This window comes from Electrophorus electricus, chromosome 24, assembly GCF_041902795.1.
Source record: "Electrophorus electricus isolate QZ-2024a chromosome 24, ASM4190279v1, whole genome shotgun sequence".
Classification (NCBI taxonomy): Eukaryota; Metazoa; Chordata; class Actinopteri; order Gymnotiformes; family Gymnotidae; genus Electrophorus; species Electrophorus electricus.
Genome location: NC_137520.1, coordinates 8,322,712 through 8,341,293, shown reverse-complemented (window position 1 = coordinate 8,341,293; position 18,582 = coordinate 8,322,712). Strand labels below are relative to the sequence as shown.

The window sequence follows — 18,582 nt, the reverse complement described above, 5'->3', positions numbered from 1 at the left end:
GCAAAGCAGCGGGTTCCTTTTGCGACACGTTCCAGTTGCAGTCCAACATAAAGGTTGCAGCGCCACCTAGTGTTGACAGTAGTTTAATCTGTCTGTCGTAATTATTGGCTGGTCAAAGTTTCGTTGACCAGCCAATAAGTTGTTTAATAGAAGTTTACATATATAGAATGCATTAAATCTTTAATCGTGGTCCTAACTATTTTGGGGTTTATCAGATAACCTTGTTTGTGTTCTAATTACCATGCTGTTGAAAGAGTCAATGCGTTTGAACGGGTTATTGGGTTATTTAACAAAGTGACAGGTAGGCTACTAAACACCGGAAAAACAGAAAAGTATAAAAGTTGTTTTACGCAGCATAAAACGCGACATAATGCAATGCAGCGTATCACCAAATTAGGATATTCTTATAAATAGTTATGCAAAGTTATAGTGTTTTACGGTTTAATAACACATGATAAATCCTACAGCTAACGTTTCTTCCCTTGCCGGCTTGCTTACGAAGCTGAGACACGTTTCCGGTGATGTCTCGAATGACACGTGTATTCAAGATGGCGGCCGCGATGGTGAGTTCAAATGATAACTCTGTTTTGAATTTTTAATTGTTGTGTCGATTCACGTAAATCAAATCTCAGACCCACCATAACACGGTGTTGTTTTGCCTTTAGTTAGACGTCTGGCTGTTAACACTATAAGTTTTAATTTCCCAGTATTTACAGCGTTTGCCGTGTAAAGTAGCTGGTTAGCAAGCGAGATTACTGGCTAGCATGCTAACAGTTCCTACTCCTCTAGGAATGCTAACGCCAGCTGATTTGTAAAGATAGCTATCTTAGCTAATTGGTCAAGTCACTACATAGCTATCAGGCTAATGACTGTGGACTGATCTCGGGAAAGGGCGATGCCTCTTTTTAAAATTTCTTGCAGGTTCTTGTTACTTGTGAAACGCCACAGGCGATGTTGCTAACTAGCTCGCTATTTTGTGGTGATCAGCGTTTGGCGTTGAGCCGATGACAGTTAAGTTGCCTCGTGCAACCTAGCTAGCTAAGCTGACAGAAGGTCACACAAACGGTTTTCTAACACTTTTAACTGGTGTCGCAAAGGGTATCGGTATTTTACGGAGTAAATTCACTGTGTATTCACTAAAAATGGCTTTCTAGCTATTAAAATATTTTCTACTCATGACATTTAGTGAAACGATGTGAAACTTTTATTCACATAGACGAGGCTCCTGTAAATACTCTGTTCTTGTTTGTTTTTCCACTGGAATAAATTACAGGTCTTTTACAATCAGCTGCTTTCGTACAAACGTTTTGTTTTCCCATTACCAGCTTGTAGCAAATTTGTAACTGAATGGAGTAAAAATCGAAGAGTCTTCCTGAACTTTATAAACGCTGACTGTTGTTGTTGTTGTTTTTTGTTATTAAACAGCTAAACAGCACTGCAATTTGATACCACTTCCTCGTGGCTTTGCATTTGTTCTGCAGGAAACGTGGGTATTGTTGCTGCTCTCCGTAATGCCTTTGGTCAAGCCTTTCTATGTGCCTGGTGTAGCACCCATGGATTTCCATCAGAATGATCCTGTGGAGATCAAGGTGTGGCTCACCATCTGTGAACCTTTCCCAAAGTATTGTTGCTTCAGATCAGTGCTCAACTATAGCCTATTTCTACACTTAATTTATGATCCGCTTGAGCCTACCTTCAGCTGCACATCTCTGTTAAATGGTGGAATTGCAGATCTTCTTGCTGCCAAAATGACCAGTTTGTTTTGCAGCAGAGTCAAGCCATAGCCACGATAAAGCCTTATCCTAAAGCTCTTTGCCGTCTGTGCTGTAGGCCTAAACCTCTGTGCAGTGTAATGCTGAATGTCTTTGACTCTTTGTTTTATGTAGGCAGTGAAGCTGACCAGTTCTAGGACCCAGCTTCCTTATGAGTACTACTCGCTCCCTTTCTGCCAGCCGACCAACATCGTCTACAAGGCAGAGAACCTGGGTAAGTCGCATCCCTCTGAACTCCAGGGTTGTGTTGGTCATATCTGTCGGAAACCGCATCCCAAAAACAAGAAAGAAACCATATGTGTTTTGCCACACAATTGCGCCTAATAGTCTTGACGCTTGCTTTCCCTCCTCGGGGCGACCACGGTGGCATTTATGCGGCCCAGGCGAGGTCCTCCGTGGTGACCGCATCGTCAACACGCCCTACCAGGTGTGGATGAACCAGGACAAAAAGTGCGAGTTGGTGTGCGGGAAGGTGAACGAGCCCACCAAGTTCACTATGGCCAACAGCAAGTTGATTGCCGAGCGCATCCAGGAGGAGTACTATGTTCACCTGTGAGTCCTGCTCCCGCCCTACTGGCTTATTGGCACCAGCCTGCCAGCTCTGTAGTTATGTATTGTAACAGATGGGATACATCCAATGGGAGGTGGAGGAAGAGTGTCTTTTTCATTCTTTACAGGCAAAGTGACTTTGAATACTTTTATCTGGTTTGTAAAACCTTCTGGAATAGAACTTACTACTTCTTACAGACATTATAATTTAATGGCAGTGATGGCTCAGTGGTTAATGTATTTGACTTGCAATCAGAAGTTGCTAGTTCAAGCCTCACTGCTGCCAAGTGCCACTGTTGGGCCCCCTGAGCAAGACCCTTAATTCTCAATTGCTTATGACTCCGTCATAATTGTAACTCGCTTTGGATAAAAAACATAAGCTAAATGCCATAAATATAAAGCTACTATATGTAGTTTAATCATCCTTGTTGCATTGAACAGATCATCTGTCTGTATCTGCCAAATAAGAAGTTTATCATTTAGAAGTTTGTAACATTTACCAGCATTCTAGCCACTGTCCATGGTAATTAAATGGATAGGTTTAACTGGGTGATGCAAATGTCCAGTATTGCAGACAACCTTCCCGTGGCCACAAGGCTAGAGTATTACCCAAACAGAGAGGCAGCCACAGACGAGGAGCAGAAGAAAGATGCCATGAAGGATGTCCAGTTTGAGCATGGCTACAGGCTAGGCTTCACTGACAGCAACAAGGTAATAACAGGTTTGCTCTCAGTTGTCTGTCCTAGATGTGCATGTAACCTGTGGACACAAGGTTGGACATCTCCAAATATTTACTCAGAATGCAGTCTGTACTGCAGATCGTTTTCCTTAAATTGTATCTATGGAGATGGGTAGCCAAAAAGTATCTGCCACATTAACCTTTCTCACATTGCTTTCATTGTTGAGAAGACTCTTATTTAAATACCCCCACCATCCCCGGTGAATGTTGTTGCATTCTTATCAGTTGTGAGGACAACTGTTGTACTGTGTTGTCTGTGGTTTTGGGTGACTAATGCTACTGGCTGCTCCATTTCTGGTTTTTGAGAGCTTGTTGGATGCGAAGCACCTTACAGACCTGGCTGGCAAACTCACTCGCACACGTTTAACATGTGAAAATATTTGCACAAGAGGGCGCCGTTGCCACTCAGATTTGGGCACTGTGTATGAATGGTGACACTGGGTGTTTTTGAACTAATGATTTGTTATGGACAGTGTGAGGGTGGTGACATGTTCCTCTTACTGCTTGTGAACCAGTACAGGCCTTCAAAACATTATTATTATTTTTTTGCCATTTTCTTTTCAACCAAGCATTTCTTGCTGACCCGGATGACTTTTGAGAACTGCTGATGTTTGGGTGGGTGACTGAACACACTTGGAAGCATAGAAGCTTGCCGTGTCATTTTAACAGTAACTGGTTAATCCCTGTCTTATTCAGTCTGATACTTTTAAGGGCGTTATTATTATGCAGCCAAATTTTGTATTTATTTACATCCAACCTTTTAAGGGTTGCTATGCAGTGGAGCGTTCTGAAAGTAGATGAATACCTTTAATAAGTGCTGTGTACTTTCTTGCCCCACTCCTTGCAGTACTACTTGCACAACCACCTGTCCTTCATCCTGTACTACCACAAAGAGAAGGTGGAGGAGGAGGAAGAACACAATTACCGCGTCGTCCGCTTTGAGGTGATTCCACAGAGCGTCGGGCTAGAGGGTAAGTCCTTCCATCTCCAGCTCGGCCTGCTCACCAAGACTCTCCTCTCGCTCTTTACTCTCCACCTCCCGGGAAAGACTAAGACAAATATCTGCAGAGTTCCCTGCTTCCAACGTACTGGAGGTACAGGAGGTCTGGTTGGTGAAACTCTGCGGCGAATCCCGATCGACTCGTGAATAATAAATCACGCGGTGCTGCAACTGAAATAATGGCCTTGCTGTGAATGCGGTTTTGCCGCCTGGCCTGTGGCTCTCACCTGTGATGGGATGGCTTAATAAATGAGCATGCCATTTACATCTTTTCCCCCTCCAGACCTGAAGGGCGATGGGGCCAGCGGGTGCACTCTGCCCGAGGCCAGTGGCTCTGCCCTGCAGGAGATTGACCCAAACAAGGAGAACAGCGTGATCTTTACCTACTCCGTGCACTGGGAGGTGAGCTAGTGCACCCATGAGTTGATTCTCCCTCCCCCCATTTCCCCCCCGCCTTTTATCTGTGCTGTCGTCTTTTGCGTAGGAGAGCCAGGTGAAGTGGGCGTCACGCTGGGACACGTACCTCACCATGAGCGACGTGCAGATTCACTGGTTCTCCATAGTCAACTCTGTGGTGGTCGTCTTTTTCCTGTCAGGTACGACACTCTCTCACCACTCAGCACCACTCACATTTGGCAAGCACTGACATTAGGAGTTAATGTGATGCAAGTACAGTTAAGGTCAGTGATGTTCAAATGATGTATATGTCACTGTTTTTGTTTTGACTTGGTGGGATGGATGAGGCCAAGCAACTTGGCCTGGGTCACGTGGGTTGGTTGGCTTCTTTGTTGACTACTTCAGTGTTCTAGAAGGACGTCAGCGTTACACACAGTCAGGTTTTCCAATAATTTTTCATCATTAATAGTCATTTGTAAAAACGACTTGGAAAGAGTACCACCTTTTTGACCACTTGTTAGACTTTTGGCATGTCAATATCATCAAACATTTTCTTGTTGAATTTTGTGTTATGACATGTATGATGCACCAGAGCAAAGCACTATCTTTAGAAAAAAACGAATATCCTCACTCAAAACTGCTTATAAAGTTTGAAAAAGAATGTAGTGTCACTAAACGGATCTGCATCTGTGGTATGTTTGGGCTATCTTGTTGTACATGCCTTGGCTGTTTTTAGTCCAGCTGAAAATAGTGTTAGGTTCTAGTTATATGAATAGAACATTTACAATATCTGACATTTGTTAGGTAGGATATAGCATATAGCAGAGGACTTCCCTACAGCAGACGTTGGAGACATAGGCAAGCCTGAGCAAGCCTGCAACCCCCCTGGTGTGTGGCAGTGCCAGCCATCACTGTATGAACATGGGGAAAACCGCGAGGTGTCCAGTTCCTCTCAAGCATCTAGTTCTGCTAGAACATCTCTGCAGAGTACGGAGTCGAGTGTCGGAGGTGTTGGATTCAGTTAGGCGCCCAATTTAAAGCGGTTCAGCTTATGTTTGAATCACCCTCCCATCTTGCATGGAGCTGTTTGAATTCGATTTAAATTCTGCCACAGTAGTTGCTGGTGACACTGAAACGGAACCTGGGGTTCAAATGGGCAGTTTGGGACTGGAGGATGTTCTAGAATGTCCTGCTGTCCCTTGAGCCCACACGGCTGTGGTTCTTGTCTTGCTGTACCATGAGCCCACACAGCTGTGGTTCGTGTCCCCAGGTATCCTGAGCATGATCATCATCCGAACCCTAAGGAAAGACATAGCCAACTACAACAGGGAAGATGACATCGTAAGAGAACCCTCTCGAACCTGAGGCCACATCTTGTGGGCCTCTTCTGTTTGTGTGAAGCCATTCCTGGGGCATCCTGTCTCTCCCTCACCCTCTCCTGCACCTTCTCTCTGGCCCAGGAGGATACTATGGAGGAGTCCGGCTGGAAGAACGTTCACGGAGACGTCTTCCGCCCACCCCAGTATCCCATGATCCTCAGTTCCCTGCTGGGGTCGGGGATCCAGCTCTTTTGCATGGTGCTCATTGTTATATGTGAGTAGGACATTGCCTCTCATTAATGTAGAAAATTGCTGTTGCCTTAATAGCCAAGGGAACTGTAATAACCCATTTTGCGTGTGTGTCTTAGTTGTGGCCATGCTGGGCATGTTGTCTCCATCCAGTCGGGGGGCCCTGATGACTACTGCTTGCTTCCTCTTTATGTTTATGGGGTAAGATGAATATATGTGGATGAGCCTGTGTGTGCAGGGAGGTGCATGCTTGTGTGGTGGTGGTGTTTTTGAAGATATAATTTAAGTACTTAGGACAACAGTTTGGCCTTTGACTGTTTCACTTGGCTTATTTATTGCAAACTAGTGGAAAATATTTTTTTCAGCCTCTTAAAGTTAAAACACTATAGTATTGGCAATAGACAAGTGTTCTAATTAGTTGATATCGGATGTTTGTCATTAAGCGGCAACTGCAATCCACGTGCTTGTATTAAATTAGATGCCACTAGACAAACCACTAGAACTAAATGAAGTAAATGTTAGTATATTCTGGAGTAATACATGTTAACTATCAGCTGAGTAAAATTTTGTTTGCTTTTATTTTGTCATTGTTAAATAATAAAATGAAAGTTCTTGGTCGTGGACCTGTAAGTAAGAGTGTGTGTGTGTGTGGGTGTGTGTGTGTGGGTGTGGGTGTGTGGGTGTGTGTGTGTGGGTGTGTGGGTGTGTGGGTGTGGGTGTGTGTGTGTGTGTGTGTGGGTGTGTGTGTGTGGGTGTGTGTGTGTGGGTGTGTGTGTGTGGGTGTGTGTGTGTGGGTGTGGGTGTGTGTGTGTGGGTGTGTGTGTGTGTGGGTGTGTGTGTGGGGTCTTCCCATGTTTATCCGGACAGCGTGTTTGGAGGATACTTTGCTGGTAGACTATACCGCACTCTGAAAGGCCACCGATGGAGGAAAGGGGCTTTCTGGGTGAGTATCACCTGGAGAGGGGCAGGGCAGAAATGTTGCCATGGTTTCCACTTGGCAGTTCCATTACTGAAGATTGCAGACTGCTATGCAGGATTATCTTGCACACCAGGGAGTCAATGGCTGTGGATCATTTGAATGATCTTCCATATTAGAAAATGGCTGTGCATGTTTCACCTGTGACTGCGTCACCCGTAGCTGTAGGTGGTTTAACCTGGTTTACTGGTCTTCTCTTGGCCTCTTAACTGATAGCGTTGATACTGCTGCTCGCTGTTATAGCTTATTACCTGCACTACAGCCTTTTGGAAATTGTACCAGATTTTGTGTGTGTCTTTGTGTGTACGTATATGCGTGTGTGCTGGGGCGTGTGTGGCCTCTCCATATCCGTAGACTGCAACTCTGTATCCTGGTGTGGTGTTTGGCATCTGTTTTGTGCTGAACTGCTTCATCTGGGGGGAGCACTCCTCTGGAGCTGTGAGTAACCACACAGATTCTCGTCCTCGCCTCCTTCACACACCAATTGCAGAGACTCATCTTCACAGTTTAACAGGAAAGGCTGGTGTAAATGTCATGGCTGCCTCCCCCCAGGTGCCCTTCACCACCATGCTGGCACTGCTATGCATGTGGTTCGGGATCTCCATGCCCCTGGTCTACCTGGGCTACTATTTTGGCTTCCGCAAGCAGCCCTACGACAACCCGGTGCGCACCAACCAGATTCCCCGGCAGGTGCCTGAGCAGCGCTGGTACATGAACAAGTTCGTGGGGTGAGTTCTTCAGCGTCACAGCACTGCTGAGTGGCCTTATACTCCCCACAGGACTGTACAGAGACTCACACTGTGTGTGTCTGTCTCTGTCTCTCTCTCTCTCTCTAGGATCCTGATGGCTGGCATCCTCCCATTCGGTGCCATGTTCATCGAGCTCTTCTTCATCTTCAGCGTAAGTCAGAGCTCCCACACCTCAGCGTGTCCCGGCCGGAGAACGTGGGAGCTATCAATTCTCATCTAACCGAGATGTGTTGTTCCCCCTCCAGGCCATCTGGGAGAACCAGTTCTATTATCTCTTCGGCTTTCTCTTTCTGGTCTTCATCATCCTAGTGGTTTCCTGTTCACAGATCAGCATAGTCATGGTCTATTTCCAGCTCTGCGCAGAGGTGCGTCTGGGTGGGATATGGGGACATTCTGTGTCTTTTGATGGTTGCAGATCTCAACTGTTAGTGTAAGCAACACACAAGGTGACATGTGTAAACAAGGTTTGTAAACATGACCTTGAGCTGTGACCTGTTGAGGCTGTGAGCCAGTGTCTCAAGCCTGTTAGGTGTGTTTCTGCAGTGGAGTAGCTGACTGTTGCCTTTGAACTGTGTATGAACTACACTGGTGTCTCATGTCACCATTTACATTTGGCATGATTCATAACACCATTAACCATATTTTAAAAGTGTCTGATGGTGCCTTTTGCTGTCCACAGGACTACCGGTGGTGGTGGAGGACTTTCCTAGTTTCAGGAGGCTCCGCCTTCTACGTGCTCGTCTATGCCGTTTTCTACTTTGTCAATAAGGTGACTCTCCACAGCAAAGCTCATCAAAGGTTACCTGTAACGGTTTTATACGCGCCAGTTTGTTTAATTTATACCTCGTTTACACACACACACACGCGCGCGCACGCTTGAGCTGTGGCATGTTTCCCACTTTGACTGATCTCTAGAGCTCAAAGCAGCAGTGGTTATTTTTTATTCTGCTAGCCCTACAAATAGCTGTGACACTTTTAGTTGTGCAGGCTCATAATGTGGCCAGGCTTCATTAATAATCTACAATGAAGTTTCTTGTGCATGCCATGGTTACACGCTTGCACCTCCAGCATACAAACGTGTTTGGAAATAGACCCTGCCAAGAGCCTTGTAGTGCTATATGGTTTGTTTTATGTTTGCTATACACTTTGTGGTCTTATTTTTTTCAAATGTTAATTGCTTGAACAAAAGCATGCATGTTAGACCTTAACAGTATTTCAAAGATAGACAACAAACTTGCACATATTAGCCCACTCACGTTTTTATGCTCTGTCCTTTCCCAGCTGGACATCGTGGAGTTCATTCCCTCCTTGCTGTACTTCGGCTACACGGCCCTGATGGTCTTGTCCTTCTGGCTTCTCACGGGGACGATCGGCTTCTACGCAGCCTACATGTTCATCCGCAAAATATACGCCGCCGTCAAAATCGACTGAGCCGAAGGCATCCATTTTGCTTTTGTTATCTTTCTTCTTTTGACTTCCTTTCTAACGTTTTACCTTCTGGTTTGCCGAGCAAGCACTGATGTAAGGGTGTGCGTGCGTGTGTGTGTGAGACTGTACAGTGAGAAGGGTTATGCGCAGCAGTGCCCCCTGTTGGCTGGAGGAGAAAATGGACAGGTGGTTTGTGCACAGACTAATCAGCCACGTCTCCTTGTTCCCCTCATGCAGTCTCGCCTACACTGAGCCAGATCTCATCATTATGGACTCTAAACATGATTCAATGTTTTTTTTTTGTTTTTTGTTTTTTTCCTGAATTGAATTCTGGAGCTCTTGTTGCACATACCACATGGGCCAAAGCTTGTTGTGATTTTTTTTTTTTTTTTTTTTTTGTGGTTGGGCGGGGGTGGGTGGCTTTTTTGGAATAAGGATAAGAAGTGTGGCATCAGGAGATGGGCAGTATGGTGAAGTAGTGTATCATTTTACAGATGACATGTAATCTTTTAATACTGTGTATTTAATTTGAACCTGTTCCCATACCTTTGGTTCAAACCCTAATATTTGTTGTACAGGTGTGTGTGTGTGTGTGTGTGTGTGTGTGTGTGTGTGTGCGTGCGCGTGAGTGTGCGCGCACATGTGCTTGTGTGCATGCTTGCACGTGTGTGTGTGTGTGTGTGTGCGCACGCGTGCACGTGTGTGTACAGCATGCTGGAGGAGGGGTAATCAGTCTATGGTTGTTACAGTAATGAGCAGATACTAAAATCATGTGTTGATACTTGAGACAAAAAATGGAGATAAAAAGAAAACCACAACTTTGTTCTACTGGTGTTTTCCCTATACAGTCATGGATAGTTTCCCAAACCCAGGGCACCACTGACAATAATCTCTTATAAGAGCGTAAACCTGTTCTTATTCAGCACAACAAAGTTTGGTGAAGCATTTAACAGTGTGTCTCAGGTAAACTAATATCCTACGCGTTCCACTACATGTCAAGACAGCCATTTTGCAGTGCATTTCGGTCTGCCTGTGGGATACACAACATCGCAGTGTAAGAGTCCATACTGTCATTTTCCTTTTCTTTTTTGTGTTTTCTGTCTCAATTTCTAATATTCTTTTTCTGGGGGGTCTTTTCAAGGCTCAAGAGCTTTGAGTAGCGTCTGACGGCTTCCGTGTTCGGTGTTGCTGTCACAGCAGAGCACAACCTGAGGTGCGTAGAGCATGGCGGTGCTGAGGAAGCCCCCTGCTCCCAACTCCAGCGTCTGCTCCAGGAGCGTTTATAGGCAGGGCAGTAGCGGTATTTAAAAAACAAAAAAAACAAAAAAAAACAACCCACGTGGGCCGGGCCTCTTTTTTGTGCATTGGTGAACACTGATTCTTCATGATTGAGATTACCAGTGAAATTTAGCTTCTTAGTGTACTCCCACTCACGTTGGGGGGGCGGGGTGTTTGGTACATGGGCCCCATCGCCACTTTCTTGCTGATTTGACCACCGATTCTGATGGTGGCTGGACTCCTGGCTTGCATTGCCACAGATGTGGTGGATCTTTGTTGAAGGCTTCTTCATCACAGAATGAAGTATGGATTTTTAATTGGAGGTCTTGGTGAACACAGCATAGTTACAACTAGCCGATCATATAGTTCCTCCCCCCCCCCCCCCTTAATACATGCCTCATCTCACTAGGTGTCCTTGGTGATCTGGCTGGAGAGCTAATGTTAGCAGGATTTTCTTAGAGATGTTTTATCTGTCTGTTGCTGGAAGCAAGGACTATTTTAAGAAAAAAATATTTTCTAAAGGCATACTTTTTCGTGTGTGTGTGTGTGTGTGTGTGTGTGTGTGTGTGTGTGTGTGTGTGTGTGTGTGTGAGAGAGAGAAAGAAGGCATGTGTCTGCAGTGGATGTAAATACACCGCTCTGTATCATTGCGTTCTGCCTTTTTGTGAAGCTGTATATGTACCAGTTATGTCTTTGTTTTTAGTCAAAAGCATGTTTATTTTTAAAAATATCTTTGACCCTCCTTCCTTAAACAAATATTGGGTTATGCTGTATGAAACAATAAAAAAAAAAAAAGTGCAGAGAGGTTGGGAATTTACACGCTGTCCCTCGAAGACCTTGCTTGTGAATGAGACCCGCCGGTTTGATTTTCCGACATGATATTTTTTTTTGACATGGTGTTTGGCTCCTGGCCATGCTGGAGCCCTTCCCTCAGTGGTGGTTGAGGCTGGAGTTTGAGCCGTTGCTGGTACACAGAGAAAAGACTAAAACCTCAAATTCCTCCGAATTCCAGTCGTTTTACACGCAAGAAACCCTGGTGCACTGTGTATTATACTTTGGGTATTTGTGAGAATGTCGGTCTAAAACAGCTCTAGACCTGTAAGTACAGGGTTGAGGTATGGCAGTATAATTAAGCCACTCTGCTTTTTTATCACTTGGAAACTTGCCTTCTTTTTCTGTTTTTTTTTTTTTTTTTTTTTTTTTTTTTTTTAAGCATTTCATTTGTGCGTACTGGTGTGGTTTCCTGCCTTAGCTGTATGGTATGCGAATGGCAGTTTTCAACGCTAACCTGCCCTGCTTTTTGTAGCAGTCTCTCCTACCACGGCCAGCAGGAAATCACCCCAACCGGAGGGGGTGTGGAGAGGATGGAGGAGAGGAGTGTAAAACCGTGGGTTTGTCTTTTAATGATTTTAACATCATACAAGTTAAAAGGTACATGTACTGTACAATAAGTAAATAGGTTTGTTGTAATGTCATCTCTTTGGATCAACCAATATACATATGTCATTTTACATTGCAGCAACTGATTGTAGGTGAGACGTAATAAAAAAGTAGACTGTTTTGTCACACGTTTTTATACAGTTCTCCCTGTAGGTGATAAAACTCCATTCTCTATAAAATAGTGTAAGGATGAATGAAAATATTCCTTTTTTTGTTTTGTTTTCACCTTCTTTCAAAAGTGGCAGTAATAAGCAAGTATTAAAAATAAGAACTAAGTTGCTACTCAAGATACATAAAGAGCCTGGAATGCAAGACTTGTATTAAGCTAAAACTACAAGTTGATGTCATCTCTGACACTATAAAGCAAGAAAAGAGCTTTTTCCATAAAAATAATTTGTCCTTTTTTTAAACCTTAGATCAATTATTTTTTTTAAAATAATTTCCCTTAATAGCTTAGTTAAGCACCTACTCGTATTGGGAGAAAAAATAGAATAAGTGCATCCCCAGTAGGTGTGAGGAAAGGTCATTTTTACTCAATTACAAAGGAGACTGAGCTATATGGTTCAATGGTAGATATGGGGAGGGTATCAGAGATCAAACAAATGTCCCTTTACCATATTGTTTCCAACTTGCCCCTCTGACCCACCCACCCATCCATCCATTGACTTTGAAGCATCACAGGTGACTTGAAGGGGCGGTCCTCTCGTTTTTAAGAAGTCCACTTTTGATGTTGGTGGAGAGTTCTCAATGGGAGCGAGGCTCCCCTTTTTAAAGGAGCACTGAAGCAAGGCTGATATCATCCTGAAAAAGCCCTCACCTTTTGAAGTCTCCCCTCAGTCTGAAGCACAATGGGCCGCTGGCCACGAAGCAAGACCCAAAGTCCTGCACGGCTCAGGACTCAACTACCCATCGCCATCACGGCACAACTGCCAGCCGCTGAGCTCCACCCATCCAGACAGCTATTATGTAAAACCTGATTTAAACCAAACGCTATTATGGGGGAGGGGACTTTTTCCAGTAAACCAGTTAAACCTGTCAGTTCTGTAATATGCTGCTGATTGAAAACACTTCAGTCATGGCTGGAACTGACTTCCTTATTCTCTCTCTTCTTTCTCCCATTCTTCTTTAGTTTGCAGAAGCGGCAGGTTCCAGCCAGCTTCTTATGCTCCAGATTACTGCTGGACTGACATTTTTAACAAAGGTTGCAAAGATTTCCAAGGCTATGAACAAGCGTATTTTACTCTACGGTTTCCGTTTCGGAAGGCCGGTAATGTGGACATCGAAAGTTGGGGCGGAGATCAATGTGGAAGATATTAGTGAAAATCTATCAAAAATACTGTTATTCTTTTGGAGGAGGAGGAAAAACAATTACATAAAGATTAATAAATCCTACACATCGATCTAATGGCACATACATGTACAAGATCAAATACAAAAAAAACAAAAACAAATGTAAGGCTGAAATAAAAAAAAATACTCTTTTCAAAAGGTTTAAAAGTGCTAGAATTCAGATCAGCTCACAGAAAACCCGGGGAGGACAAACTCGGAGGTTGCCAATAGCGTTTGTTGTTTCATCGTGTTTTGTTAAAGAAACAACGCATACCTTTGCTTAGCCCTACAACTTGTTCTGCTTAAATAGTTTAAACTCCCAATAAAGATTATGTAAATTTTTCCACACATTAATGTCTCATTTTTAAATCTTTGTTTCATCGTGTTTTGTTAAAGAAACAAATTAATGTTTTTCAAGAAACAACACAACTTTGCTTAGCCCTACAACTTGTTCTGCTTAAACAGTTTAAACTCCCAATAAAGATTATGTAAATTTTCCACACATTAATGTCTCATTTTTAGCTCATTTTTAAATCTTTTAATTTCAAAGTGCCTATCAAATAAATGTTTGTTTTTTTCTGACATAAAATAGGTTACAAATGAGATTAAACACACACAAAAACAATATTCTATGTAGTTGGAGCCCAAACATCAAACTACATGTTTATCTTTAATTAGCGATTGTGCAAAATGAAGTTTCTTCTCCCCAGGTTTTTGGTATGAAAAAAACAAAAACAAATGAGGTGATGCGTTGTGTTGTTTTGAGGTCCTGTTTCAACAAACAGAAAACAATACATAATATGACAACAAATGACTAGGCAATATCCCAATCAAACGTCCCATGCTTTGAATGTCAAAGACCTGGCTGGTGACTTTTTTTTCTAGATATTTTGTCTCTCATCAGACCCTTTCATAAAATGTTCATTTGAATGGAAGAAGCAGCTGTATAAAAAGAACAGAGAACTAGAGAGAGGGGATGTGTACTACTGTACATGCTTTCACTTCAAAGGTCTTCGCAGACGTTTTTCTACTGAGTGGTCTATGACTGTCGTCAACCATAGTACTAAAGCAGCATATTAACTTTTTTTTTTTTTTTTTTTTTTTTTTTTAATGTTTGTAGGGTGGCCTCGCACGCTTCTTTTAATTTGATTTAAATGAGTTTCATATTTACTTCTAAGGTGGGGCTGGAGAAAAATCCAACAGGGACATGCAAGAAATGAACCTAAAAGGAGGGTGGAGGCAGGAAAAGGTTCCACAGCATCAAACGCGTGCATCTGCCGCCATGAGGTCAAGCCCTTCAGGTAGACATTTGTGTTCGAGGATTGTATGTGTTTGTGCAGTCCATCTGTGGACCTGCATTCTGGGGGCTAATACGGGAACCATACAAATAATTTTTTCATCACTTTCTCTTCTTTCTAAAACAAATTTGGATTTGTCATCAATGCCTAATTTGTTTTACAGACACTAGGTCTTGTATTGCAGGGATTTGCATTTTTCAGTCTTTTTGTTCAGTTTTTTTTTTTTTTTTTGTGACTCTGTGATGCCCTCTGTCATGGCAAACAACCTGTAAAAAGGTTTTTTTATGTTTGTTCTTTGTGTCAGAGCCATGGGGAGAGCCTGTAATACCTAAAGGCACACCAAAGACGAAATCATTCAGGTTCCATTCCAATACTGAAAGCAAAGAATTCAAATCAAACGTGGGTCACATTCTTGGCCTCTCTATGCAACACTAAAGATTAAAGATAGGGTAAGTTCATTCTACTTATTCTACAAAATGCCTATTATACTTGGGACAAAATATCACCCTAGTGATTTCTTTGTTTGACACAGAAGAAAATGTATAGTACAAAGAGAATTGGGAAAGCTACAGGAAAAGCAATTACTTCATCCATTTTTTTGATCAAGGTTACTCAATTGTGTATACCTTCCACAATAAAAAAAAAATCCATCAATTTTTAATACATCTATCTAAATTACACTTTACTAAATACAAGTAATTATAATATATATTTTTGATGTGATATTTCGTACACTGCAACAAAAAAAAAAAAACTTTTGTAGAACTTTCTTCTATCTTGTCATTTCTTGTTTTCTTTTCACATATGTCAGGGTGGCGGTTACCAAGTATCTTTCAAATTTCAAAAAAGCCCTGCCTAAATATTTCCGTCTTCTAACATTACAAAGAGGTCGGCCGGAACGGCAGGTAAGAAACTCGCCATGGAGATGATAAAATTAGTGCTGGAAGGAAGGGCAAAATATGAAGGGCTCTAATAATTTTTGAAAGTATTTCAAATGTCTTGAGGCCTCAGGCTTTCTTTGTTTGTGTAATGGCTGTCTATGTTTAACAAGCTTGGCTAGAGGGAGGAGTGAATTAGGTAAGTGAATTAGGTAGGTAGATTGGTTAGTGGGGGCAGTGAGTCACCATAGTAACCAAAAGAGGTCAAGTGCCTTTTGCTGTAAACAAAGTGCATCTTTGAGCAATGCTGTAAACCTGTGAACTTTTTTACATTATCATTTTCTCCAACTTTAGCTTCGATAATGGTCACAGTGTATAAAGCAGCATAATCAAATTGTTCCATTTGTTTTCCTCCGGTCTTGTTTGCTTTTCTTTCAGCTTTCTTTCTTCCCTTACCTACATTTCACTCCAGCAAAAATGTCTTTTAAATATCTAATTAAGTATCTAATGAAACAAATCTAATTTAGGAGTAACTGGTTTATCCTGAAGTGTTTTTTTTTAAAGAAATTACACATTAAACTCACTGAAAAATATAAAAACATTTTTTGATACTTGGAATTGCCATTTTTATGTAATGAACTAACTGGGAGTGTAATGGATCTGTTACTGGACTATGTAAAGGGAATTTTCCAGTTTTATCACACCTTCATTCCTTCACTAATTTTTCCACTCCTGTGGCTACAAAGACGGTTTTAGTTTAAGGGCAAACGAATGTGACCTGACCTTAATATACGCTTAATAGAATATAGACAATATAGCAAGTTAGGTCTCACATTTGGAAAAGCAAAAATTAAAACACTCACTTCAAACTATTCTTTCTGAGTTTTTTTAAAAGGTAGATTACTTTGTCTACATTAATCTTTATTACTACTCATATTATTACTTTTTAAAAGTATGCAGTACCACGCCTTAAGGCCTGCTGATGCTGCCTCCTAACTAGAAAACGGCGAGGAAAGGGCTGGGGGGAGGGGCCGAATCGGAAGTACAGACAGAAAGCCTAAATAAAAGCTCTGTGTTATTCTCATTAGCTATGCCCTTCTTCCTTTTCTGAAATAAAGGATTTCTTCCAGGCTCATTCGAAAGCTTTTGTGCGCTTCAATTAAGGCTTCTATGTGTTCAAGTGTTTTATACCCCCACCCCTAGGGGGAGCCCAGGAGCTCCTCTGCGCCGAGCTGCCTTAGGTGTCTGAGCCTGGGGCAGGCCCAGGGTGGGGTAGGAGCCTCATTGAAAGGCCTGGTGAAAGCGAGGCAGGGTGGTGTTGCTGAGGCTGGAGCTGAACACTGGCGGGAGAGGGGGCAGGGGCCCAAGACCGAGTCCCCCACTGGAGCATGGCTGCTCTTGAGGTTGAGGTTGCAAAGAGGTAAGAGGCACCGCAGGTGTCACCGTGGTGGCATGTGGCTCGGCGGTGTGTGACGATGCCGACGATGACGAGGAGGAGGAGGAGGAGGCGGTGGAGGAGGTGGAGTAGCCCATCACCAGACCTCCTGAGCTCATGGGCGAGCCGTAGGGAGGGAGGTTGAGTGGGAAGAAGCCCAACAGGTGGGAGAAGTCCATGTTAGCAGCACAGAGAGATTCCGCAATGACGGCGGGACTTTTAGACAGGAGTGGGTCCCCGCACAGCTCGTCCGTCAGGCCCGGTGGAGGCTCCAGGCCGTCCTTGTTGGGCGAGGCGGCTGAGTGGGGGTCTGCTGAGGGCGGCTGCGGAACCGGCAGGCCACTCTGCAGATCCATTAGGAAGCTCTCCATCTCCACCTTCAGGGGCTTCTCGAGCAGGTATGAGGTAGATCCGAGCTGGTACTTGGGTGGGGGCTGGGGGAGATGCTGATGCTGCTGTTGGGCCTGGGGCTGCAGGGGCGGTGGCTGCTGCTGGTGTGATGGGGGTGGGGAGGGGTGGTGGTGGTGGTGGTGGTGGTGGTGGTGGTGCGAATGGTGGTGGTGCAGGTTCGAGGGAGGCTCCATGGGGCAGCTCATACTCATAGCAGCAGTCAGCGACCCGGGAACCAAGGAATGATGGTGGCCCATTCCGGGACTGGACATGGCTGGCAGGGGGTGAGGATTGTACATGCCCATCGGGAAGGGCGGGCCACTTCGGAACGACTTGGCCATCATGGAGTCCTTGTTGGAGCCCATGCTGCACATCATGGGGCTCAGTTCTTCCTTCACGGCACATGGTGGCGAGCCTGTGCCAAGGAGGCCCAGCATATCCGGGGGCTCCGTCTTGATCTTCAGCAGCTCTTGCGAGTGGCTCTTCTTGACGTGGCGTGTGAGGTGGTCCTTCCTCCCAAAGCGCTGGGCACAGTACTGGCACAGGAAGTCCTTGCGCCCCGTGTGCACCACCATATGGCGGCGGACGTCCTTGCGGGTGTAGAAGCGGCGATCGCAGTGGTCGCACGGGTGTTTCTTCTCCTTGGCCCCACCCGAGGACTTGCCTGAGTGACTTTTGAGGTGCTCCAGGAGGGCAGGGGTGCTCTCGTAGCTCTGCAGGCACACCTTGCAGGTCAGGTCACCCGCCGTGGCCGAGTGCATGGCCACGTGGCGCTTGTAGCCCAGCTTCGTGTTGTAGTGCTTGCCGCACTCCTCACACTTGAAGGCTTCCTTGTTGGGGTCATGGGTCTGTAGGTGGTTCTTCAAATGGTCTTTCCGGTGGAACATCTTTTCGCAAAAAGAGCACTGGTGGGTCTTCTGAGGTGAGTGTGTGGCCATATGCCTGCAAGGGCGAGAAAGTATTTGCAACCACCCCCGACCCTTGTTTAACAAAACTTTTAATCAAGAGGTCTGGACTACTATATACAATTTTACCTTTCTTTTGTTTAGACTTACCATCTGCTTAGGTCGGGCTATGTGATAGGCCTGCAGATATATTTTTATCTCTAAATTTGTGAATACCCCTCCCATAGATATAAAAAAAATTTCCAATACAGTGACATTTAATTGTGTCTGACATGAATTACCAACAACATTACACCATCAGCTGTGTACACTGTGACTAGCACTGGTATGTAAAAATCCCTCATGCAATATCAGCCCAGAGGCATCAAAGGGACTCTGTGGGTAAAGGTCATCTTCACACTTCACTCCTTTTGGGTTCTGAAGCAGGCTGTAGTGAACTGACCTACCTGTAA

General features: G+C 44.1%; 2 protein-coding genes across 3 annotated transcripts in view; one reads left to right on the top strand and one right to left on the bottom strand.

Moving 5' to 3' along the window:
- Positions 1 to 497: 497 nt before the first annotated feature.
- Positions 498 to 11,060, top strand: tm9sf4 (transmembrane 9 superfamily protein member 4). The gene is made up of 18 exons (XM_027006979.3): positions 498 to 563; positions 1,482 to 1,589; positions 1,887 to 1,986; positions 2,156 to 2,324; positions 2,888 to 3,032; positions 3,908 to 4,031; positions 4,344 to 4,462; positions 4,545 to 4,656; positions 5,727 to 5,797; positions 5,917 to 6,049; positions 6,144 to 6,225; positions 6,892 to 6,967; positions 7,355 to 7,438; positions 7,553 to 7,728; positions 7,837 to 7,900; positions 7,995 to 8,114; positions 8,429 to 8,518; positions 9,031 to 11,060. Exons 1-18 carry the CDS (start codon positions 522 to 524, stop codon positions 9,178 to 9,180), a joined length of 1,965 nt encoding a protein of 654 aa, XP_026862780.2. The 5' UTR covers positions 498 to 521; the 3' UTR covers positions 9,181 to 11,060.
- A 775-nt stretch (positions 11,061 to 11,835) lies between these two features.
- plagl2 (pleiomorphic adenoma gene-like 2) overlaps positions 11,836 to 18,582 on the bottom strand; it is a 29,287-nt gene continuing 22,540 nt past the window's right edge. For both annotated transcript variants that reach the window (XM_035522260.2, XM_081706754.1), the window contains exons 3-4: positions 18,577 to 18,582; positions 11,836 to 18,167 (exon numbers count right to left, since the gene is read on the bottom strand). The exon at positions 18,577 to 18,582 is cut by the window's right edge and continues 446 nt beyond it. In XM_035522260.2, the coding sequence (XP_035378153.1) occupies positions 16,682 to 18,167; positions 18,577 to 18,582 (1,492 nt within the window). In that variant the 3' untranslated portion in view covers positions 11,836 to 16,681. The remainder of the gene's footprint in view (positions 18,168 to 18,576) is intronic.